This window comes from Phodopus roborovskii, unplaced genomic scaffold (assembly GCF_943737965.1).
Source record: "Phodopus roborovskii unplaced genomic scaffold, PHOROB, whole genome shotgun sequence".
NCBI classification, from domain to species: Eukaryota; Metazoa; Chordata; class Mammalia; order Rodentia; family Cricetidae; genus Phodopus; species Phodopus roborovskii.
Window position 1 is genome coordinate 4,649,888 of NW_026126459.1, and position 25,381 is coordinate 4,675,268.

A 25,381-nucleotide genomic window follows, 5' to 3' on the forward strand; every position below is an offset into this window, starting at 1 on the left:
TGCTAGATGTGATGGTAACTCACATCTGAGATCTCAGCACATGAAATTGCCCCAAGTTAGAACTGAGCGTAGGCTACATAGTGAGTTTGAGGTCACAGCCTGACTACAGTGTGAGATTTTGTCATGAAACAAAAGAGCTGGAGAGATGACTCTGAAGTCAAGAGCACTTATTGTTCTTGAAGTGGACCAGACTTTGGTTCCCAGAACCCACAAACAACACACAAAGGTCTGTAAATTTAGCTCTAAGGGATCCCATGTCCTCTCCTCTCCTGGCCTCCCCAGGCACTGCACTTAGATGATGCAGTGTCCTCACTTAGATGTGAGGGCACAGCGGGGCGGTACTAGGGAGGCAGAGGTAGGTGGATCACTGTGAGTTTGAGGCCAACCTGGCCTGATCTACAGAGTGAGTTCCAGGACAGCCAGTACAGTTACATGGAGAAACCCTGTCTTAAAAAACAAAACAAAGCAAAACAAACAAGACGGAGAAGGAGGAGGAGGAGAAGAAGAAACTCTGCCTATTCACAAAGTTACAAAGACTTTCTCGTCTCCATTTTTTGGGGTGGGGTGGGGTGGGGTGTTTCAAGACAGGATTTCTATATATAGCCCTGGCTGTCCTGGAACTCACTTTGTATATCAGGCTGACTCGACCTCAGAGATTCACCTGCCTCTGCCTCCTAATTTCTGGAATTAAAGGTATATGTCACCATACCCGGCTTCTCTTGTTTTCTTCTAGAAGTTTTATAGGATCATAGTATAATAGTTCCCTCAGGCCTGAAATACCATAGCTGGGGTTAAACAGGAGGATTGGAAGTTCAAAATCAACCCCCTCCATATGGCATGGTGAGTTCCAGAACCCAGCCTAGACTACAAGAAATTGTTTCAAAAATAAACAAACAAGCCCTGAGGTCAAACTGTGTTGGGATTTGTTGGGGGCAGGATGATATGAGGGCTACGGTGTATTTACTGACCAACTTGGCCAGTTAAGAGTCCAAAGACAGAGAAACAATGGAAGAGATAATTACATAATTAATTATTGGATTAAGGAAAGAGGCACGGGACCTGTGGTGGAGAGCGAAGAAAATCTCACAAGGTTTGTGGTTTCTCCCTCCCCGCCCCCCCCCCCCAGACTTCGCCTCCTTACAGATCCCTCCAGAAGAGGGTGCGCATGCATGACGTCATCGATGGAGCTGGGTGATTCTGGGGGCCTGAGGCTCTGTAGGTCTCTTAGAGGGGGTCATTCCTGAACCTAGCGATTCAGCAGTGCGTTCAATGAGCCACGTACGGTCAAACGGGAGCCCTTTCACACTATTTGGGGCAGACAGCGACAGGGGAGAGGCAAACAAACAAACAAACAAATAACGAAGTGGATTTCCAGAAGAGGTATAGCTTGGAGTGCTCCCGAAGGCGGGGACGCGTCTGCACTCTCTGTCTACACTCCTACTTGCAGAGAGGTCACCCGCTGCCTAGGAGCGCACCCCGCACCGAGACCCCCACCACATCACGCGCTCCCTGAGCGCGCTCTTCCCAGAAGCTTCGCCTGCCGGGCACAAACGCCCCCTGGCGGGAGCCCAGATCCACACCAGCCTCGCTCAGGAGAGGAGGCGGGGGCGCCGCGCACGCGCACGGGTCGGCGGTGCGCGCCGAGCGGGGGGCACCGCGCGGTGCAGCCACGATGGAAGGGGGTGCGTACGGAGCGGGCAAAGCCGGGGGCGCCTTCGACCCTTACACCTTGGTGCGGCAGCCACACACCATCCTGCGCGTCGTGTCTTGGGTAAGGACGTAGCAAGGCTGGCTGGGGCTCGGGGCGCCAGAGACCGGCGCGACCTCACCTGGCCGGGCCGGGCGGCCCTGCCGGTACAGCGAATCCTGACCACACGCTACTTCCCTGGCCCCTGCTGCCGAGTTCCTCAGCCCCATCGCCGTGACCTCCAGGCTGTCACTGCTTTGCAGCTAGCGGCTCGGCTCGCGCGTGTCCGTGGGTACGGAGCCCGAGTTCAAGGCCGCTTTTTGGGGGGCGCGGATCAGGGCGTGGATCTTTTCGCTAAGGCGCACCGCCACACTTGCTGCGCGCGATCGGGTCGAGGACCTGGAACCAGGTTTTGTTGCTCACCCCGCACGCTGCGGAGCCCTGAGTCTGGAGCTAGATACCGGGATTCCGCCAAGACCCGCATCTGCTTCGCCGCGTGACCTTGGGCGGGGAACCACCTAAGAAAAGATCAGGGAAACGAGGGATTCAGTTTTGAGCTGGATGGGAAGCGTCAGCTCTTCTGTCATGCCTTAGTTTCTCGATTTATAGGGGTAGGAGGAGCCTCCTTGAGTCCCCCTTGGGCTCTGACATTTTATGAATCGGCAATACTCCCACTCCCAACCTCATCATACACCTGAGTGGCGCCTAAGTGTGTCTGGAGAAAGGTCCCTTCCAAGCAGTAGAGAGCAGGGGGGAGGTCGGTCTGTTTGAAACCTTCTGCCTACCTAGTCGCAGGTAGGACCCCCAGCGCTGAGTGAGGCTCAGCTCAATCCTGACTGGGGGTTGGGACAAAAACAACTTGAAGGGAGAGGCTCTGGGGGCTTTGCACCCAAGGGAGAGGAGGCCTGTGGGCTCTGGTGCCCTCTGGGATTGGCTGGCTTCATGGAGGAGGGTTTGCCTCTGCAGATCTGGGGCTCCCTCCTAAAGGACCAGAAGAGCCTGGATTGGTGACAAGGTCAGGGACCCTTGGGGGTTGTGATTGAAGTCAACTGTGACCTAGGCTTGCTGAGGTGCCCTTCTTTCCTGGTTTTGAGGGCCCTATCAGGATCGGATGGGTGGGATGGCTTGGGTTTTATTCTTGTCTTAGGAAATGTTTAAATGTCCTCCTTTTGGGGAACCTTGTTTCTGGCCATGCAGCCCATATATACCCATGAGGGTTTGTGACACTGAATTTATTAATTCTTGGCACTGCCCAAGTTGCAGAAGTTCCTGCAGGCCCTAGGTAAAGTGGGAATCCTGGTTGGATGGGTTGGCTGGGTGCTGCTTCCTCTGACCTCTGTGGCACCTGGCTGGGAGGTGGAAACACAAGCTTTGTGAAGGGGTGTGGGCGTTTCTTGTGCTTGGGTCATTTCTACTGGTGATGGCTTCATTTAGCAAAGCTTTATTGAGTCTGCCAGGCCCAGAGGGAAGGCAGCATGACTCAGGCTCAGCCCTGATGCTCAGGGAACCCACAGTCCCACTGGGGAGGGAGCCAGGACAGGGTCTCCCTGCTGTGGAATAGAGGTGCTTCATGGAGATGATGTCATGTAGGGTCTAATGGGATGCAGAGGGCTTACACTTTTATACATCAGGGTAAAAGGAGGACATGCAGAGCAGGAGGGAAAAAATTAACTAGATATAGCCTAGCACCCACTCACTGATCCTTGAGAATGGTAGGCAAGCATTCGAATCCAATCCATCTTGTCTTCAAAGGACTGGGTTTTTGCTGCAGGGGAGATTGCAAATTCTGTAGTTTTCAGATTGGAAATGATGTAAAGGTAATCAAGTCCAACTCCAGCCCAAAGGACTTCATGACCTCACAGCCCTGGTCATGCACCTGGATTCTGAATGCCTTATACTTTTAGCAAAGGCATGTACTATAGGCTGGAGAAAAATGTTCCTAAAATCTCAGACGTAGAGGCAGGAGAATCATGAGTTCAAGGCCAGTCTGGGATACATGAGCCTGTCTAAAAAGAAGATAAACATCCCCCCCCCCCATCATTAAAGTAATGGCTGCTGGCTATTGGAAAGCACAAAAATCATGCATGGTGATTGGACAACAGGGGATAAATAATACCATCGAAATACACCCTTAGAAAGCATGAAGATGGGCCTGAGGTGTGGTTAGTGGCAGACCACTTGCCTAACAAGTGTAAGGCCCCGGTCTCCAACCTCAGCCCTGAAGGAAAACAGGGAAAAGAAAGAATGAGAGAGAGGGCAAATTTCACATCATGCCATGTTGTTTCTATCCCATCTTTTTATAATAGTCTGTGGTATATAGAGACATCTTAAATTCTGCATGCCCTCTCTCATCTACTGTGGAGTCTGGCAGCAGCAGACTTCTCCATGGCGTTAAGGGAGCCTGGGCTCAGGATCTAAGGTGACTGATTAGTTCAAGTTTGCTGGGACTTTCCTGGCTTACCAGACCAGTGGGTTCGTAGAAGTTGTATCAGTATGATTATTGTTTCTGTTGTTTTTCCAAAAGATGGTCTTCCGAGCCTTACCATACAAGCTTCAGGGCCTCTCAACCTGGACCTCGTGGACCTTGGGCCTGTGGTGGTCCTTGACCCCAATGGGATAGATGAAGCAGGGCTCCCCAGAACCCACTTGTTCCTTGACTGAAACTATCTCTGCTATTTCCTGTCACTCCTTCCCCCTGGCTGGGCAAGGCCAGACTGCACTTGATGGGGAAGGCTGAGTTGGGACATTGTCCGGGGCAATTGCAAGCTGTTGCCTCCATCTGTTTTTTTATCTTTTTTCCGCAGTTTTTCTGCTTCTACCTCTGGGGCTAGGGTTAGGGGCTGTGCCAGAACACCTGCTTTTATGAAGTGATAGTGGTGGTCATGGAGCTTGGGGCTTCATGCATGCCAGGCAATCCCTCCACCTTTAAATGTTTTTAAAGTTTAAATTTTTATGTCTGTGTGTGTACATATTTGTGAGGGGAGCTGAGGAGGACGAAAGAGATATCTGATACCCTGGAGTTGGAATTATAGGCGTTATGAGCCTCCTAGGGTGCTGGGAACCAGATCCAGGTCCTCTGAAAGAACATCGAGCTGTCTTAACTGTAGAGCTGTCTCTCCAGCACCTTCCACTTTTTGTTGTCTCTCTCCTTCCTTCCTCTTTTTTTTTTTTTTTTTTTTTTTGAGATAGGATATCTCTGTGTAGCCCTGGCTGGCCTTGAACTCAGAGATCCACCTGGACTAAAGGTATGTGCCACCACACCCAGATAGACCAATTTTTTTTTTTATTTTTTCAGGATACAGGGAGAGTTCCATAAGTATGGTATGGTTGGTGGGGGGGTCTTTCCTCCATAGGGTTCCGCTGTGTAGCCCTGGGCTGGCCTTGAGATCCTCCTGCCTCTGCTGGAACTGAAAGTTTGCTCTCTATGCTTGGTTTCTTTCTCCCGTTATTTAGATTGCAGCAGCAAGCTCAGCTACGTGACTCTCCAGATCTAGGAACATCGGAGCCGCAGGCTTCATATTCAGTTCCAGGGAGTCATATTCATTGTGTTCTCCAGGAGGCCTGGCTTGCAGTTGCTTCTGGGGGCAGGTGTCCTGGCTGGAAGGATGTTGTCATATCCAGCCTGCTTTCTTCCAGATCCAGGCACAGCTCCGGCACCTAAACAGGAAGGCTTGCCATTTATGACTCTGTCCTGGAGCCCTCCTGGCCTCTCTGATTCGGCCAACTATTGGGCTCCTATGAATGCCTGGGGTCCAGGGTGTGGTGAGCTGTGCACAGACTGTAGGAAGTTGGGCCCATAGGTTTTTGATGTGTATATTGGTATGAGCCTGGGCTTTAGCCTGAGCAGCAAATCTCTTTCCTAGCCTTTGTCAACATCTGTGGCATGGGATTGGATGGGATTGGAGAACTTGGAAGGTTTGTTGTAATGGTGAGCTCTTTCTTGCTTGATCTCTTTCCCCCACTTTATTATTATTATTGTTATTATATTTGTTTTTGTAGTCCTGAGTTTCATGCATGATAGACAAGTACTTTTTTTTTTTTTTTTTTTTTTTTTTTTTGATAGACAAGTACTTTTAATACTGTACTATATCTTCAGCCAAAAAAAAATTTTTTTTTTTTTTTTTTGGTTTTTTGAGACAGGGTTTCTCTGTGTAGCTTTGGAGCCTGTCCTGGAACTCACTCTGTAGACCAGACTGGCTTCAAACTCATAGAGATCCACCTGCCTCTGCCTACCAAGTGTGTGTATGAGTGTGGGTGCTTATAGAGGCCGGAAGAAAGCATCAGATCTCCTGGCCATCTTAGATGGGCTGGGAACTGAACTCGGGTCCTCTGGAAGAGCGATGAGTGCTCTTAACCACTGAGCCATCTTTCCAGCGCCAAGTTTTAATTTTTTAGTTTGAGACAGGGTCTTTTATTTTTCTAATTAAAAATTTTTTTATTTTTGGAGATTGTTTCTTTGTGTTTCTCTGGGTGGGATTAAAGGCGTACACCACCACCCGGCTTGAGACCGGGTCTTGATGTTGAACTTGCTTAGGATGTTATCCAGGAGCTTCTGATCTTGTCTCCCAATGAGTAGGATTAAAGGTATGCAGTCCAGTTTTATCCCCACTTCAGATGGCTGCTAAAGCCCAAAGCCAGTAACTGGAGGTGCTGGGAGAGGTGAATGAGTTCTCAGTCAGCCCCATGAGCTGAGCCTGAGGAAAAGGGAGGGGAGGGTGGAAGGGAGGCAGATAACAAGGCAGTTGGAGAAACCAGCCTTGGAAGCCAGACCTGAAAAACCTGCTGTCCTGGTGGGAGAGACAGAAGGTAAACAGGGCACAGATCTAGTCTCCTTCAGCACCAGTGGCTATGGGACCAGAACTAGATGTTCTAAAGCCTCAGTTTCCCTATTTATTAAGTAGGAAGAAGACAGTGGCTTGGTTTTTTATTTATTTATTTATTTTATTTTATCTGTATGAGTGTTTTGCCTATATGTGTGTTTATACACCACTTGTATGCCTGGTGTCTGTAGGGGTCAGAAGACATCAGATCCTCTGAAACTGGAGTTATGGGTGGCTGTGAGCCACCAGGTAGGTGCTGGGAACTGGACCTGCTCTTAACTACTGAGCCATCTCTATAGCTCCATGGTATGGCCACCCTTAAAGAAGCAATGTCAACAGGCTGGGGAGAGGCCAGGTGGTGGTGGCACACACCTTCTTTTTTGTTTGTTTGTTTTTCGAGACAGGGTTCCTCTGTGGCTTTGGAGGGTGGCACACTCTGTGAGTTTGAAGCCAGCCTGGTTTACAGAGTGAGTTCCAAGATAGCCAGGACTGTTTCACAGAGAAACCATGTCTCACGTAAACAAACAAATGGCTGGGGAGATGGCACAGTCAGTGAAGTGCTTGCTTTGCAAGCCGAATGACCTGGGTTTGGATCCCTAGCACTTGTAAAAGCCAGATGTAGTAGCATGCGCCTGTAGCCCCAGCACTGGGTGTGGGCAGACATAGGCAGGTCCTTGGAGTTCTGCCATCCTAGCTAAGTCAGTGACTGCAGGCTCACTGAGAGACCCTGCCTCAAAAAATAAGGTGGAGAGCCTGGCGTTGGTGGCACATGCGCCTTTAATCCCAGCACTCGGGAGGCAGAGACAATTGGATCTCTGTGAGTTCTAGTCCTGCCTAGTCTACAGGACAAGCTCCAAATCTACACAGAGAAACCCTGCCTCGAAAAACAAACAAACAAACAAACAAACAAAGGTGGTGAGCAACAGAGAGAACACCCTATGCTGATCTCTAACCTCCACACATGTGCACACTCACACAAACATTGCAGCAGGGGGAGGCTCCTTGGCACACATGTGTGAGCAGAATGTTGCTGGGGCTTGGCAGGGCAGTCATACCTGCTTATTTCTGGGGGAGCCTTCTTTTCCATGTGTGGAGTTTGGCTCATCTCTGTTGAGGAGGCAGGTGTAGAGGAAGTGACTTGGAAGATAGCTCTTTGGCTGGTACAGTCTCAAGCTGTCAGCCCAGGCTGGGACCATGAAGGACATGAAGGAACCCTAGCAAGCAAGATTTCTCAGGTAACTTATAGTCACGGAGAAAAGGGACACGGACTGTTCCCTGAGTAATCAGTTTCTCCATCCCTCCTGAAGTCCTAATGTGACCTCCTCATGTAAATTGACCTGTAACCTGGTCTACTCCCCCAACCCTCAGTGGGGGGCCATTCTCTTCCCACATTCCCACCTTTGTCAGGCATGAGGTGGGCAGGCACAGGGTCCTCCAGCTTGGACTGCCCAGCAGTCCTGAGACCTCCCTTCCCTTCTGTCACACCGGTCTCAGGGTGATTTCCCCCTGGCCTCACACACCTTCCTTGGCCTGCAGCTCTTCAGTTCTGGTCACTGTACCTACGTCTCTGTCTGTCTCTGTCTCTCTCCCCTCTTTTTCTCTCTCTTCACACCTTGGCCTCTTTTCTTCCATGTCTTATCTTCATCCAACACAGCCCCCAGCCACACCTTAGGCGTGTGCAGTCTCATCCCATGTCCAGTTGCTCTCAGCCCTCTTTGTCCCCTCCTCTGATTCTTGTGACCTCGGACCTGGACCTCTGAGCCACCGACCCTCCCTGTGCCTGACCTGTGTGCTCCTGTTCTGGCACCTTTCTGCAGTCACACTCACCCGCCACAGCTAGGTCAAATCCAGTCCTACTTCCCAACTCTGCCTGGGCCAGCTCCCTGTTTGATTATTGTCCCTCTCAGGTGCTCAAGTTCCCATGTCTGTGGCAGAAGCTCCTCTCCTCACTCCTCGCCCTCCCACCCTCAGTTCCCTTCTCAGCTCCTGGCCTTTCCCTCTTCAACAGAGGAAGCCACCCTCTCCGTTTCCCTGGTCCCTCGAAGGGCCAAGAGTGCTCAGTATTCTGCAGGCTAGCTCCCTCCCTCCCTCCCTCCCATCCCTCCCTCTGGCCAGGCTCATCCATGACCTTCACATTGCCAAATCCTGTGGCTGATTGTTATAAATGGATCTCTTTGGTACCCAGCTGACAGTGAGGGCCTCTGCATGCCCTTCCACTAAATCCAGATGCATAGGATGTGGACACTCTGTCCACCTGTATTCTGAGTATGTTTTGTGCCTACTCTGGGCAATGAAGGATTCCACGTTAATGAGGGAAATATGGTCTGGAATCCAGTTAAAATATGGTGGTAAGTGTGAAGAACCAGGAGGAAATGCATGCCTTGGCTTTGAGACAGGGAGCTGACACTAGCATTAGCAGGGTAAAACCCAACCAGCTGGGCTGTGGTGGTGCTTGCCTTTAATCCCAGCACTCAGGAGACAGGCAGCCAGGAGTTGATGGCATAGGCTCAGGGCATAGAGCTGAGCTGGACAGAGAATCTGTCAGATTTGCAGCGCTGGGGTGATGGCTGGCTTCTTGGGAGGGCTCCACACTGTGGGTATGTGAGGTGAGACTTGTCCTGCTCTGCTCCCTCATTTTATCAGAACTGTTATCTCTCCTGTGAAACCTTCCTGGGTTCCCCAGCTTGCTACCTACTCCGTATTTCCCTTGTACACTGGGCAGATAATTGAGAATTGGCAAGGCTGAAAACTCTTCCACCTTGAGTGTCTCCAAAGGAGAGCCAGGGCTAGGAGAAATGGTGGTATCAGACTGGGGTTGGCATCATCTGGCAAGGCAAGAGCCAGCAGCCGAGTAGTGAACCCTGTCCTCACTAGCTGAGGGACTCCAGAGCCTCAGTTGTCTCATCTCTTAAGTGCATTCACCAGTGGCCACCTTGATGGGTGAACTAGGTGTTAGCTGTGATGGGGTCAGACACAGGGACACATCTCCACTTCTACCTTCCCAAATGGGCAGAGGTGGTACTGATCATGGAGCCCTGGCCAGTCAAGGCAGCCAGCCCTCTGGATCAGGCCCTGTGTTTTCAGAGCCTCAGAAGGGGGATGTTGTTTAGCATTTCAGTACTCAGTGAGACCCAGTACCTGTGCCCTGCCTAGCTAGCCCACCCCCACTGCTGAGGATAGCCTGTGGGAAGATTACCACCTAATCCCCAGTAGCCACGTCTAAGGGAGAAGAGGCCCAAAGCTCTCTAGGTAGATGAGCTGCTGCTAGGCGCTGTCACGCGTCCCTGTGCTGGCTTCCCTCACATGATCTTGTGGGTTATGAACTTTTCTGTAGTAGGGCCCTTGGCAGCTGACTCATCTCTGCATGGTTGCCTGTCCCAGGCTCAGGAGGTAGGATTGGGGCTGGGGAGGGGGCTGCAGCTCAGATGCTGGCCAGAAGCCAGGCTCTGCTCACAGTAAGTTTAGGGGATAAGCACCTTGTGCTCCAGTGTGCACATGATACAACCTGCCAGGGATACTGATTTCTTTTCTGGAACTCTGTGCTGCCTGTGCCTGTCACACTGGCTCTTGCTCCCCTCCAGGCCTCTCCTGACCTTCCTGGTGGCTCTGGGGAGACTGAATCTGACAACTGAGCTATTGGGATGTTGCCAATGATGCTGATTGGAAGCTGCCCTGGGTCTGAAGTCCTGAAGGCTTCCTGGGGCGGTGTGGTTCCTGTGGAGGTTCAGATGCAGAGAAGCTGGCCTCCTTGGGCAGATCTGGGGAAAGTTAGGTAAACTCTGCTAAGGGCAATGGCCTTGAGGTTTCATAGCCTCAGGAGGGTGAGCTTGATAAGGAGCCAGGGGAAGGGGGCAAGGGCCACAGTGGAAAGGATAATTTCACTTCCTGGGTAAGTGAGTGTCAGTTTAGCAGGGAACTAGCTAACATGTCCTGACTTAGGTTTAAAGAGAACATTGGGTGTGACTGCTGTCATTGCCTAAAGATCTGTGGAGGTGGCCAGGATTCAGGGTGGTAAGAGAAGTGTTACAGAGTTATATGGGGAAGCTGAAGTAACAAGCCAGGTGACCAGGTTGGTTGGGGGCTGAGGTCTGGCCCTAGGTCTGGGATCTGGTGGGTAGATGGGACCCTGTGTGTGAGTGGTGGATGGAGATCTTGGAAGAGCCTAGGGGCGAGCCCCTTGCTTGTCTCTGAGTTGTGCTGGGATGAAGAGAGTATTTGGGGTTATTGATATCTGCCTAGCTCCTGTCTGGGCTGTGGGGCTCAATAAGAGAAGGCCCTGAGGTGGTGAGCAGGCTGTCTGGCCGCCTGCACCAATGGGTGGGGACCAGGCTCCTCTCAGCCACCTGGCTTAGGAAACAATGTCTGTGCAGGGCCAGAGGATAGTATCATTGGGAGCCTAAGGGGCAGGGGTTTTTACAGGATGCTATCTGCAGTTTAGCTGGGTAAGCTTGGCATTTTTCTAAAGACCTTTCTGGACTAATGTGGTTGAGTCAGGGGGACTGTTGTGAGTTCAAGGACAGACTGGGCTACATAAGCAACTAGCTAAGACCATGTTTCAAAAAGGAAAGAAGGGACTAGAGAAATGGATCAGGGGTTAAGAGTACTTGCTGCTCTTCTAGAGAACCCAACCAAGTTCACTTCCCAGCACTCATGTTAGGTGACTCACAACTGCCCATAATTCCAGTTCTAGGGGATCTGATACCAACTTTTGGCTGCCTTGTACACCTGCACACACATGGCATACACCAACACAAAAATAAACAGAAACATAAGGAAAGAAAGGTTTATTTGAAAAAGAAGGGAGGGGACCCACCTTTGGAGCTGGGTGGTGGTGGCACATGTCTTTAATTCCAGCACTTGGGAGGCAGTGACAGGAATATCTCTGTGAATTCAAGGCTACCCTGGTCTACAGAACAAGTTCCAGAACAGCCAGTGCTGTTACACAGAGAAACCCTGTTTCAAAACAAAACAAAACCAGACCAAAACCAAAAACCCCAAATTAACAAACAAAAAAACCCACCTTTTTTCTTTTTCTTTTTTTGGGTTTTCAAGACAGGGTTTCACTGTGTTGCTTTGGAGCCTGTCCTGGAACTAGCTTTGTAGACCAGGCTGGCCTCGATTCACAGAGATCCACCTGCCTCTACCTCCCGAGTGTTGGGATTAAAGGTGTGCGCCACCAACATCCAGCAAAAATCCACCTTAATAGCTAGGACTTCTGGAGTTGCTGAGGCAACAATGGCCTCTGCTGTCCTGTGCTGGCTGTGAGATGGGTTGGGAAGGGGAGCTGATTTTAGGGCCTTGCATTTGGCCCAGGATCAGGCCTCCTGGGTGTTCTCTAAATGTACTGGTCATTTGGTTCCTTGGGAAGTGGCAGGTTGCACAGGGCTGTCATGGTACCCTGGAATTGGGGTCTGGAATCTGCACCTTTTTGGAAGCAGCTGTAAATGGGGTACTGGCTCTAATGGGGTGCTCTGGAGATCAGAGGTCATACCCCTGCTTCCTGCTGAGCGTCAGCTTCCCTATGGGGTAGCAGCTACTTTGTTGGGATATATGGGTCTCAGTGAAGTTTAATGGTCAAGTCTGTGAGGTACTTTCTATTAGCTTCTGGCCTTTCAGAGCTGCAGGCTGGCACAGGGTCTCATGGAGAAACAGTAAATATTCCAAACCATGAGATGAGGGTGGGGAGAGCCATCAAGAAGGAGGTGTCCAGAAGGTTGCTGGGGTTACCAGATCCTAACAGGGCCTCAAAGTGAGAAGGCATTGTCTTGCTCCTGCTAGACAAAAAAAAAAAAAAAAAAAAAAAAAAAAGGAAGGAAGGAAAAAGCATTCTAAGGGGGAATAGCATATGCAGATTTCCCAGCACCCTGTAGCTATGTCAGCTTTATTCTCCAGATGGCTGACAGGACACAGAGGTCAGAGGCTCAGGACTTCTGGGGTGTCTCATGCTCTGCATACACCTCTGAATTTAGCAGCCCAGTATCCTGAAATTCTCCAATCTGCTCTTGCTTCTGGCTTGCTTCTGAGTTAGCTGTGGGTCTACACCAGGCACCATCTGGGATCTGTTTCTAAAGACAGGATGGATGAATTCAGAAGCGGGTGGAAACCGTGGCTGAGGCACGCTGTTTACCTAGACATTTCCCTTCTGGTTTCTTACTGTATTCAGGGGTGACTGCCACAGCACACAAGCAGAGGTTGGAGGACAGCTTTAGTGTTCTCTTCTACCGTGTGGCTTCTGGGATATAACCGAAGACACCAGGCTTTGACAACAAGAACTTTTTACCTGCTGAGCCACCTCACCAGCCCTTGGCCACCATTTTTTCCAGCTAGTGGGAGAAGGAGATTCTTCTGAGCCTGCTGCACACAGGACCCATCCTCCTAACTGGGTCCTCTGCTGTTTTTATCCCCTGGTTCTGCCTCTGAGGACCATTTCCCCTTCCCCACAGCACAGCCAACTGCTACAATGTATTTTCCCATGTCCTGGCTGCTGCTGGATCCATATAGAGTTTCCTTCTTGCTTTAGTTTCCGGTTCTCAGGTGTCTGCTTATGCTACTCTGTGTGTTTTCTGTGGTCTCTGCAGATCTGGCCTTAATGAACAACCCAGGGAGGCTGCCTGCCATAGGGCTCCAGCTTTGGATTCAGAGAGCCTTGGTGTTCCAGGGCTGGCTCCATTGCAGCCTAGGTGACCTACTGAGTCCTCAGGCACACTCCTAAGATAGGAAGGAGTATGCCAGTCTGGTGGGTGTGAGTACATGCTGTAGACCCTTCCTCTCTCCACATCTGTGAGAGCTGAGCAGCGACACCTGGGTTCCCACTCAGATGAGAAACTAGATCATTGCTGCATATGAGGCTGAGGGAGTCCTGTAGGGGCCTCTGGAGACCTCCAGAGACTGTAGGTCCTTGAAAACTGTCCATCAGTAGCCTGGGCCTGCAGGGTGTACGTTTTTTTCAGGTGAATATCAGGTGCACATCTCTCTCCCTCTCCAGTTATCATCAAGTCCACCCTTCAGGTCAGAATTCTTCACAGCATGGGATCTGAGTAGATCTGCAGGCTGCACCACCTTCTTTGCAGTTCAAGCTCCCCCAGTTTGCTCCCTGGCTCTTTCCAGACACTATACTGCAGGAGCTCTCTGCAGTCTCTCCCAGCTGACCAGCTGATTCTTTGCAAACCCAGGTCAGATCATGGTCCATTGCTCAACTGCTATTGAGTCTGCATTGGCTCCTGGACCCACCCTGACCGCAGGGGGCCAGCCTTTGATTACCTTAGTGACCTTAATTCTCAGATGTCTTCTTTGAGCTCTGTGTCACTTCCTTCATGTGCACCCTAGGGACTTTGTGCTTGTGCATCCTCCCTGGATCATCATTTTTTGAGATACTGATTGGGTCGGAGCCTTTGCTGTAGCCTGCCTCAGTGGTCACTTCATCAACCACTCAGGCTGTCTCTCCTTACACTATTTAGTGCTTTTTTTTCATGGTATGTTTCAGAACTTACATACATATCTGTCTCCTTCAGTGTGAACAAGGACCTTGCCTGCTTTGTAGTTTTGGTATAGGTGTGCATATGAGGTGCTCAGGAGTTGCTGTGAAATAAATTAAATACTGCCCTTAGGAAGAGGCCTCCCAGGCCCCACCCAGATGCAGTGCAGACCGGTGTATGTGATATGGTCAGCTCCCTGAGTTTTGCACCCCTGCAGTCTCTGTGCTCTATCTGCACCTGTCACAGAGACCAACATTAAGTTTGAGGTGGGACCTGTGCTAGAACAGTCTCCACGGAAGAAGACCTAGAAGGGTCCTGGGACAGGGGAAGGAAGGGAGAGGAGCCCCAGAAGTGAACGGTACTGGTGCCCAGTTGGCCTCCCTTGCCCCCAGCCCATCAGACCTGTGGCCCACTGATCACTGTGTCAGCCACTCTCCCACTCATCCACCTCCAGCCTCTCTGCTTCCATTCCTCCGTGAATTATGTGTGTCCCAGATCCATGCAGGGGCAGGGCTGGCTGTTTCAGTCCATCTCAAATGGCCTGGCTTCAGGGCTCTTCCCTGACCACTAATGCATCTTCTTGACCTTTTCCAGGCCCTGCTGCTACCCTAAGCATCCATTACCCTTGTCAAACATCAGTTCAGCATACTCTGATGCTCACTTGGGTGGTCCCCATGGGCCCGGCATGCATGGCCTTTCATTCCTCAGAGTGCATCGGGAGTCCCTTGAGTTTCAGTTCAGAGAGGTGTGCATAGTTAAAGTCGCTAGCTAGACCAAAGGCAAGGCAGGGGTTCTCTGATTGTACCCCACAGGAAGGTCCTAGTGCCCTAGTGTCCTCCCTCTCAGGACCAAGGTTTCAGGCACCAAGAAGCCAACATCTGTGGTGAGTGCCTGACCGAAGATGGAGTGGGCTGCTGTTGTGGGGCCATTGGCCACCCCATTCCTGGTTTTGAGGCTGTTTTGATCTTGCTCCTCACCCTCCTGGGGACACAGGTCTCCAAAACTTTTTTCCTGACCTCTCCAAGGACTCCCTGCTTGTTCCCCTTAGAGATCCAGTCTTAATAGTTCCTCTTCAGCTTTCCCCAAGGCCTAGATTTCCGCTTACTTGCTTCCCCTCCCAGCCTTTGGGGAGCTTTTGACAAGTGGAGCCCACTTTTGTTTTCAGCTCCGGCTGAAGTGGCATGTTTTCTGGCCCCAGGAAGCATGCATCTCTCTCTCAGGCAGTGTTGCTCAAGAGAGGTCTCTGGCGTACCTTTTAGCCCATAGCCTCCAGGGAGGGGAAGCCATCTGAAAGGACCTCATTCTTAATCCTGTGAGGCATGTCCTACTCTGGATACTGGTGTGTAAACCTCCCCAAGAGGAGAGGTTGATGTTTTGTTTGGTTTTAAATGCCAGGATGGTAAGCACCTGACCTACCAATGAACTACATCCCCTGTGTGTATATAATTTCATGCATAAGTGTGACAAAGGCCAATTTTTCAGAGTTGTATTTGTTTTTGTTTTTCAAGACAGGGTTTCTCTATGTAGCCTTAGCTGTCCTAGAACTCGCTCAATAGACCAGAACAGAGACCCACCTGCCTCTGCCTCCCGAGTGCTGGAATTAAAGGCGTGAACCACCACTGTCCACCCTCCTTTAGTATTTTCCTGTTGTGAGGCACTACCTAGTACCCATCAGGCCATACTCTTATTCTCCCTTCCTGGGCCCTCTGCTGTGTTGGTGTTTTTTTTTCCTTCTGTGAAAACTGCTGGTAAAAGAAATCACATAAAGCCCTTCATCCCAGCACTTGGGAGGCAGAGACAGGCAGGTCTCTTAGAGTTCAAGGTCAATCTGGTCTGTATAGGGAGCTCTGGGCCAGCCAGGGCTAGAGTAAGTGAGACCTTCAGGAGGAAGGAAGGAGAAAGAAAGAAGTGACCTTTTGTGTCCAGATTGCATTTTGTATTTTGGCACCAGAGATAAAACCCAGGAGCTCAGGCTGGGTGGTGGTGGCATACTCCTTTATTGTCAGAACTCAGGAGGCAATGGCAGGCAGATCTCTATGATTTCGAGGCCAGCCTGGTCTACAGAGTGAGTTCCAGGAAAGCCAAGGCTACACAGAGAAACCCTGTCTTGAAAAACAAAAACAAAAAAGCTGAATTTATGGCACGGATTCAAGCACACATCTGCTGCAGCACTCCACCTGTCCTGTGTCTGGGTTCACTGCTTATTTCAGAACTTTGTCCTTTTTATGGTCGAATCAGAATCCACCCTGTGAAGGGCTGTGCTTTCTAATTTCATTCTTCCATCAATGTATATTCAGGTCATAATCTTCATTCGGTGTCCTGAACCAGTGGTCTCAAGCTTGCTCTTTCTCTTCTTAGAAAAACCCCACATAAACCCTCTGAGTGCAGCTTTGTTTGTCTTCTGTATATGGCTATTGTCTGCACCTTTTGTATCTGGAGGTTTTTGTTTGTTTTTTGACACAGGGTTTCTCTGTGGCTTTGGAGCTTGTCCTGGAACTCACTCTATAGACCAGGCTGGCCTCATACTCGCAGAGATCCACCTTCCTCTGCCTCCCGAGTGCTGGGATTAAAGGCATGTGCCACCAATGCCCAGCTATAAAATACTTTTTTAAATAAATAGGAAGTAGGGACTGAGGAGATGACTCTTACTTCGGGAGTTCTTGCTATGTAAGCCTGAGGACCCGAGTTCAATACCTAGTATTCATCTAAATCCTGGGCTCAGTGGCATGAGCCTGTAATAGCAGTGCTGGGTGGGCAGAGAGCAGACATCTCGGGCTTGCTGGTCACAGTCTAGCTGGATCAGTAAGCTCCAATTGTAGTGAGAGATTGTGTTTCTAAAAGTAAGGTGGAGAGCAATAGAAGAGGTCTCTAACAGGCTAAAGCCACGTTGTCAGCCAGGACTGTGGTCTCATGTGGTGGCTCTACTGTGGATATGTCAGTTTCAAGTTCACAAGGATGGTACTGTGGGTTTCAGCCCATCCACACTCCAGTGGCTGCTGATGGAGGGCATCAGCTGTCTTCAAGCTGTCAGCTAGAGACTTCTCACTGCTCCGTGTCACAGCAGGTGTCTTCCAGTAGAGCAGGCAGGGGCAGGAGGCCAAGAGTGAGCCAAGCGGGAGCCAGAAGCAATACCTCATCACTTAAATTATCCTTTCATGACTTCATACTTACATAATGTACTTTGATCATATTTCTCCCAGTTATTCTTACATGCTCTTAACCTCATATCTTTTGAGTATTCCTGTTGTATTTATGTGTGTGCATTTATGTCTATGTATGCTGTGTGAGTGCAGTGCCCACAGAGGCCAGAAGAGGGCATCGGATCCCCTGGAGGTGGAGTTACAGATGGTTATGAGTCACCCAAAATGAGGGTTGGAAACTGAACCTGCCTCATCTGGAAGAGTAGCAAGTGCTCTTATCTGCCAAGCCATCTCTCCAGCCCTGTGACTTCTGCATTGAGGTTGCTTGCATGAACACAGTAAGGGCTTATTTACTTGGCAAGGACAGTTCAGTTCTACACCATAAGGAAGATGGCTGCCCTTCCCTCAGCAATCGCTAGCCACCTTAGCTCCTCAGAGTAGAGTGGAGCCTCATGACGCAGACTCTTTTGGGGGGAACAATTCAAGACAGGGTTTCTCTGTGTAGCCCTTGCTGACCTCTTACTCTGTAGATCAGGCTGGCCTCAAACTCAGAGATTCACCTGCCTCTGCCTCCTGAGTACTGGTATCAAAGGTGTGCACTGCTACCACCACACCTGGCTTCTTCCCCCCACCCCGACACTTTTTGACCACATTTTGTCTATTAGAAGCAGATCACTAGGGCCACTATGGCTTGAGCTAGCTTCTAATCCAGGTGAAGTGATCAGGATTTCCTAAGACTGTAAATGAGGTGGCTCATGAATACATCTGGCAGGATTGCTGCCACTGAGTTTTTGATTTGTCACTTTATTCACCTGGGGTAGGACTAGGACAAGGCCTAAGACACTAAACCAGAACAGCCATAGGCAGTTTAGAGAACACAGTACAGAGCTGGGCAGGTGCTACTAGGAACGATAGAAGTTGACCTGGAGGACTGGGGATTGGCAGTTTTATGACTGAGGAGGACCCAAGTTCCTCACTTTGGGGGTTCAAGCTAGACCTGAGGACCCTTGGTGTCAGGTGGTTGGAGGGGCTGCATGTGTAGTCAGAGGCCCTTAAGCCCTTATGGCGGTGTTAGGAAGTGGTTGATGCTGCCTGTGCTGTGTGACAAGCAAATTGCCCTCCTTCTCTGGGCTTCCTGCATTGTTCACAGTGAATCAGGCTGTAACTGACAGGGTTGGGGAGCCTGGCCGTGCTCATACCTGCTCTTCCCCTGCAGGTTTTCTCCATTGTGGTCTTTGGCTCCATCGTGAATGAGGGCTACCTTAACAACTCAGATGAGGAGGAGGAGTTCTGCATCTACAACCGAAACCCCAATGCCTGCAGCTATGGCGTGACTGTGGGCGTGCTAGCCTTCCTTACCTGCTTGCTCTACCTGGCGCTGGATGTGTACTTCCCACAGATCAGCAGTGTCAAGGATCGCAAGAAGGCTGTGCTGTCGGACATTGGTGTCTCGGGTGAGCCTGCTCGCATGGTACCCCTTAACGGCGTGTGGAGAGCTCTCTCTACCACTGCCTCTGAAGTGTAGGTAGTGATGCGACAGACTAGGGGCTGAGGCTGGTGAGGGGAAGGACTCAAGTCAGCTCTGGTCTCAGTGCCCTGTGGTCCCCTCCCTGGGGATCCTGGAGCCCTCCTTCCCTCGGTGCTGGGCAGAACCACCTCCTTTGCTAGTCTCCCACCTTTGGAGTCCCAGAGTCAGCCCGGTAGGGACTTTGGGCATTATTAGGACCGTGGGCCCTGTTTCCAAAGGGACTGGGGACCCTTTGACCATCCAGAAAGAACTAGGACTAAATAACTTCCTCCATTTCCATGGAGCTCCTAGAATTCCTCTTGGGAAAGGCTGGTACATGCCTGGCTCTTTCCTGGACAGCCCTGGGCAGACCCTGGGTACCCACAGAAGATCTTGCTCTTCTACCCAGCCCACACAGCTCAGCTTCAGAGGGGCTCCATTTGGGGGACTTCTGGAAGTTGCACACTTGTGGGAAGTGGAGGTCCAGGCCTTAGCCTGTGCAGCCACTATGTCCTTGTCCCAGTTGTCACCTTTCCCAGTTCTCCAGATGTCTGAGCGGAGCCACTGCACCCTGCTCCTTGCAACTAGCGGCTGGCCTTTCAGACCAAGCCAGAGAGGTGGCAGACATTAAGAGAGGCCCCTGACCTGTCTGCCCATCCCCTCCCCATTATCCTCCCACTCCATGGCTTGCCCTGTACTGCTGGCCCTGTGTATCTACTTGCCTTTGACCTGCCCTCTCTGTGGTCTCCCCCCACCCCAACTCTGTCATTCCCACTCCTGGTCTTCTCCTGGCTCCTCTCTGCTTCCTTACTCATCATTTGGGGGTTGGGGAGCATGGGAGCATGATCTTGAACTGTCACCCTATTCCTTTGTGCCCTGTTTTCTCCCTCTTATCTGCGTGTGTCTGACATCTCGCCTGGCCCTGGGCACCCCAGCCTTCTGGGCCTTCTTCTGGTTCGTGGGTTTCTGCTTCCTAGCCAACCAGTGGCAAGTCTCCAAGCCCCAGGACAACCCTCTGAATGAAGGGACGGATGCAGCACGGGCCGCCATTGCCTTCTCTTTCTTCTCCATTTTCACGTGGGTGAGTATGGTGCCTGTAGAGTTCCCACTTGCCCCAACCACACCCCAAGCTCTGGCCTCTTGAGTAGCGAGGCTGAGCTGTTTCCTGGAGGGAACCTAGTTCCAGCACTACCCTCAGCCTCCCTGAGCAAGGCAAACCCTTGCCTTGATGTGGAACAGCTTTCCTGAGGTGTGGCTCGAGCTTCATTATAGAGCCCAGACTGGTGCTGAACTCAAGACCCTACTGCCTCAGTCTCTGAACATATGCCCTGCCTTTGCTGCTTTGTTTGCTTTCTTTTCACATACTGAATCTTCTCAAGGGTCTCCGCACTTCAGGAGAAAGGTTCCTATTGGCTGTGCTTTCCACACAGGGAAACTGAGACTCAGGCGCTTAGCAGTGTGTTTATTTATCCATTTATGTCTATTTTTTAAAGACATGATTTCTCTGTATAGTCTTTGCTGTTCTGGAACTTGTTTCACCACACCCAGCCTAAAATAAAAATTCCTTTAAAAAGACAAAAAAATAAGCTTGCAGTGGTGGTGCACACCTTTAATCCCAGCACTCAGGAGACAAAGCAGCACTCAGGAACTCTCTGTGAGTTTGATGCCAGCCTGGTCTACAGAGCAAGTTCCAGGACACCCAGAGCTGTTACACAGAGAAACCCTATCTCAAATATAAAAATCTTACATATGGAGGAAATTGCATCTAGGGGTCCAACATTCTTTGCAGGGCTAGCCCAGGGTCTCAAGGGTGCCACATGCTACAGCAAGGCTAGCCCCTCTTTGCATGGGTCTAGGTCATGCCTGTTTCTTCCTTTCCTGCTCTCCCTCTGTTGAGAAGTTGGGTCTCAGCAGCCAGCTCTTCCAAGGCCCCTTTCTTCTCTCACAGCACACTCTTCAAGAGCCCCCTGGGTTGCACACAGTCAACTTTCCCTGTCCCCACTCTCCCTGAAGTGACTTCTTTTTCTTTTTGAGGACTCCAACACTCATCTTCTGGGGCATTCATCAGCCCCAGTATTGGGAGCTAAGAGTGTTGTGGTCCCCAGAGGCCAGGCATGGTAACCATAGCTCTCTGATGCCTTCAGGACCGGGCAGGAAGATCAAGGTGAATCCAGGGGACCTCATTTGAGAGGAAGCTACCCATCTCCTGGATGGGTGGAGCTGACAGGAACATAGTGATTAGACTGAAGGGAAACCCCCAATAGACTGGTGCTGCTGGCCACAGCTGGCTTTCCTAAGGCAGCTCTGCCTTCCGCCTCCTCAGTGGCCTCACTCCTGCTCTTTCCGGCAGAGCCTGACTGCAGCCTTGGCCGTCCGCAGACTCAAGGACCTTACCTTCCAGGAGGAATACAACACCCTGTTCCCCGCCTCAGCACAGCCATAGCCCCTGAAGGGCAGGGAATCCACGCCCCAGCAGGGTCCAGTTGCAGGAATGGCCCTGTGTTGGAGATGTCTGACCATTAGGACAGGAAAGACAGGATGAGGCTAGCTGAAGGAGTCAGCTAAGGCTCGCCACTGGCTCACTCATGCTGTTGCTTCCTTTGTTTATTCTTTACGTTCCTTCTTTCAGTAAACATTTATTGAGCAACTGTTTTGTACCTGTGTGGATTAGAGAGGTCCCTGGTCCCAGGAGCTTACAGGCTGGGGAGGAAAGATAGGCAAACTTGTACAAAATGGTGTGGCCCCTCCGAGGTCTGAAGTTCCTCCAAGGAAGGGGCTGAGCCATGAACAAAGTGATAACCTGTCAGTGATTGTGGTGTGAAAGGCCACCTTCCTGCCCCCATATGGTGACTACTTACAGAGTGCTGTCCTGGGAGGACCTTTGCCCCTCAGTTTTCTGTGATGTGTGACCAAGAGCAAATTCTTGTACCTCTCTGAATCTTGGTCAATTTTTCTAGCCTGATTGATAATGGATGAATTTCTTCAGGCAGTTGGGCAGGCTGAACAAGGGCCAGCACAAGCCTTGGCACAGGGATGCTCAATAAATGTCAGTAGTTCATTAATTGGCTCACTCACTCACTCACTTATTCCTTGAGTCAGGTGCATCTCCATAAGCCCTCCTTGGGGAGTGGGTCCTAGTAAATACTTGTTTTGCCAAAAGACTTTGACCTCCCAGGTGGATCTCCTTGAGTTGGAGGCCAACCTGGTCTCCAGAGCGAGTATCAGAAGAGGTTCCAATGCAACACAGAGAAACCCTGACTCCAAAAAAAAAAGAAAAAGCTTTGACCGCTTCACTGCCTCCTTTGAGCCCCCAGAGCTCGGGCAGCACCCACCTGTGCTTGTACTCTGTGTGGGGGCTGAGGGTGCAGTGGGCACAAGCAGACTCTGGAGCATTGCCTCTGCCTTGCTGTAGCTGAATGCAGAGAGAGCGCCTGCGGGTGTTGGAGGCATGCAAGTACAGACAGCCTGCTGCCTGGTGTGCAGGTCCCACAGTGCTGAACAGAGTCCCTTAGACTCCCTCTTATGACTCTGCCATGCCAGGTCCTTCTCTTTTCCTATATGTGACCCTTTACACTGTCTGGCCACAGTAGGATTTGACTCAAGGGAAGGGGACTAGCCACAGACACAGACAGTCTCCAGTGCCTCTAGCTCAGTGGTTTTCAATCTTCCTAATGCTGTGACCCTTTAATATAGTTCCTCATGTAATGGTGACCCCCAGCCATAAGATTATTTCATTGTTACTTCATAACTGTAATTTTGCTACTATTATAAATGGCAATGTAAATAACTGACATGTGAATCCAAAGCAGTCACGGCCCACAGGTTGAGAACTACTGCCTCCTCCTTGGAAGGGTCCATGGAAGTCATTGCTCTAGTCCCCGCCTCTGTGCAAGCCAGAGAGTACAGGGAGAGCATGGTCTCCATACCTCTCAAGTCATCCTATTTGTTTCCTGCCCCCTATCCACTGCCCCAGAGAGCGCTGACCACTCTTCAGTCTCACAGGCCAGGGCCTGTGTTTGGGGCTGAGTTTCAGCACTCTGTGCTATGGATCCCCCTCCTCTATGCCTTTGTCTTCTCAGCCATGACCCAGCACTGTGGGCTGGAAAGGTCCAAGGAAGGGTTTCTTTCTGAATTGCAGAGCAGATTTGATGGTGTTCTTTAGGTCCCTGTGGTCCCTTCTCTGCATGTGATCGCAGTTAGACCTTTCCCGACTCTGTGCTAGACAAACAGGACCCAGTATATCTCAAACAGTCAAGGTTCTAATGAGTCCTGTGGCTCGGAAACGTGTTACTGCTTCATTTCATTTCCCAAACTTGTCTAGCTGTGTTTTTCAGCTTTAGTAATAAGTGATTTCAATTCCAAATAATGATTTAAGCAGGGCAATGGTGGCACATGCCTTTAATCCCAGCACTCGGGAGACAGAGGCATGTGGATCTCTTTGAGTTCGAGGCCAGTCTGGTCTACTAATCGAGTTCCAGGACAGCTTCCAAAACTACAGAGAAACCCTGTCTCGAAAAAAACACAAAACAAAACAAAACAAAAAAAAATAATTTAAACAAATTCCAAGTCTGGAGAGATTGTGCAGGGCTTCCATAATGGCTCTAGATGTCTCTTCAGTGATTAGACACCTCTCTCTCTCTCTCTCTCTCTCTCTCTCTCTCTCTCTCTCTCTCTCTCTCTCTCTCTCTCTCTCTCTCCCTTTAGTTTTTGGTTTTTTTGAGACAGGGTTTCTCTGTTTAATAGATAGCCCTGGCTGTCTTGGAGCTCACTCTGCAGATCAGGTTGGCATGGAACTCACAGAGATCTGCCTGCCTCTGCAGATTAAAGGTGTGTGCCACTACTGCCCGGCACATCCTTATTTCTTATCTGTCATCCATCCTAGTGCGTTTTAGCACCCAGAGCTCCAGCTATCACATCAGCTTTCCAGGCATTAGATCTGAGAGTGGGACAAAGAATATGACTGTGCATAGTTGCAAGAGAAACAAAAAGATGGTTCAGGTGATTCAAAGAGTTCTGTTTTAGGCAGCCTTTTCTCCCATTTCACATAACATCCCTGAGAACACAGGGACATCTTAACCCTTTGGGACATCTTAACCCTCTGAGGTGAGGCTGTCTTGGCTTGGGATCATTGGGGCAGGTGACTTCTGAGGTTCTATGGCTGGATGTTGTCTTGGGCCTCAGAAGGGTTGCTATGTGGACAGTACTTCCCCTTAGTCAGGCATGGTGCTTTGAACATGTAACTGCCTGTATCCTGTCAACTAACCTCTACTAACCCAATAATCTTGTCTGTTTCTCCCTTAACCATCCCTTCCACCTGTCTTCATCCCTGCCTGCTCCCCATCCTAGGCAGGACAGGCTGTGTTGGCCTTCCAAAGGTACCAGATTGGCGCCGACTCGGCCCTCTTCTCCCAGGACTACATGGATCCCAGCCAGGACTCCAGCATGCCTTATGCACCCTACGTGGAGCCCAGCGCTGGGCCGGACCCTGCTGGCATGGGTGGTACCTACCAGCATCCAGCCAACTCCTTCGATGCTGAGCCCCAGGGTTACCAGTCACAGGGCTACTGAGCCCCCATGATGGTGGTGTCAGTGGCTGCCTACCCTGCCCTTGCCCTTTCATCCTAGTTCCCCTTCCAAACACCTTGCTCCCTCCCAGGTGACCCTGCCTAGCACCTGCTCAGCCTCCAAGTGACTCAACTGAGGCCCAGTGCATCTGGGGTGGGGAGTCTGGGGTGTGTGTCCACATGTGTGTGTAAGTGTGTGCCCAACAGGGATCTAGAGGGTGACAGTCATTCATTGTGTCCTTGAGCATTCACAGAGCACCTACTTTATACCAGGCCTTGCTCAGCTGGGGAGTGAGAGAGATGAGAGAGGGGGAAAGGTGAACTGAGGAGGCCCTGCACCAGGTGCAGGAAAGGTAGGACTGACAGATAGATCCTGGCAAGTTTGGCTGCAAGGGACTCAGCCACAAGGTGAGTGTGGTCAATCACAGGATGTGGGCCATCAACCCCAGAATCCTTGACATGTAACAGCCCTCCTGGGATTGCCAAGGCAACCTCCATTTTATGGTTGAGGAAACTGAGGTCTGAAAGGTCAAAGTACTTTGTCCAAGGTCATTCAAGCAGCTGATGATGCGGCCACATCAAGGTAGGCCAGATACAGAGCTCCTGCCAGCCTCTCTATTTCCTGTTCCTACATCTAGGCATTGCCATTCAGTGTTACTCTAATTCGGGGGTTGTGGGGGGCTTCAGGACCTGAGGATAGTGAGGCAGCATGACCTGCTGCAAACCAAGGGCCTCTTCTGCCTCAGTTGCTTCCTGGCATTCAGGTCCTCTCCTCAGTCTTGGTCTCCTCCTAGAGGGCTCCCCAGCCCTGCCCCTCCCCTGGTGTTGTTCCATGCTCAGCATGTTCCACAGGGAACTCCTTTGGGGTGTGCCAGCTACCCCCTTTGCAGCCTCCCTAAGGAGTGGTGGCTCATTGAGCCTTTGCTCATGGCCGGATAGACAGGAGGCCAGGTGGCATCGGACACTGGCCTAAGGTCCCAGTGTGTGAGTGGTGGAGGTGGCCTTGTTGCCTAAGTTTATTGGCTCCAACTATCTAGCAGGTGACTCCATCCCTGTCACCACATGGGACACTGTCCTCTCTCTGAGTCAGCCAGGGCTCAGGGCTGGAGGAGTAGGAGTCCAGGATAGGAGCTTTCAATTACAGGGTCAGTGAGTGCCACAGTTAGAGGTCACACTGCCCCAGATGAC

The 25,381-nt window shown here is 50.8% G+C and overlaps 1 protein-coding gene across 2 annotated transcripts; it reads left to right on the plus strand.

Moving 5' to 3' along the window:
• The first annotated feature begins 1,559 nt into the window (after positions 1–1,559).
• On the plus strand, positions 1,560–24,308 carry Syngr1 (synaptogyrin 1). Of its 2 annotated transcripts, none has more exons than XM_051189393.1 (4): positions 1,560–1,771; positions 18,339–18,576; positions 19,565–19,710; positions 20,980–21,276. In XM_051189393.1, the coding sequence occupies exons 1-4, from the start codon at positions 1,673–1,675 to the stop codon at positions 21,070–21,072; spliced, it is 576 nt and encodes a 191-aa protein (XP_051045350.1). In that variant the 5' UTR covers positions 1,560–1,672; the 3' UTR covers positions 21,073–21,276. The 2 variants fall into 2 exon arrangements, with proteins under 2 accessions (XP_051045350.1, XP_051045349.1); XM_051189392.1 differs by lacking the exon at positions 20,980–21,276 and adding an exon at positions 23,976–24,308 and having other exon boundaries at positions 1,570–1,771.
• Positions 24,309–25,381: the final 1,073 nt, after the last annotated feature.

Coding starts and splice junctions, on each gene's coding strand:
- Syngr1 (XM_051189392.1), top strand. CDS start 1,673: ATGGAAGGGGGTGCGTACGGAGCGGGCAAAGCCGGGGGCGCCTTCGAC. Junction 1,772..18,338: donor TCCTGCGCGTCGTGTCTTGG/GTAAGGACGTAG, acceptor CTTCCCCTGCAG/GTTTTCTCCATTGTGGTCTT. Junction 18,577..19,564: donor GTCGGACATTGGTGTCTCGG/GTGAGCCTGCTC, acceptor TGGGCACCCCAG/CCTTCTGGGCCTTCTTCTGG.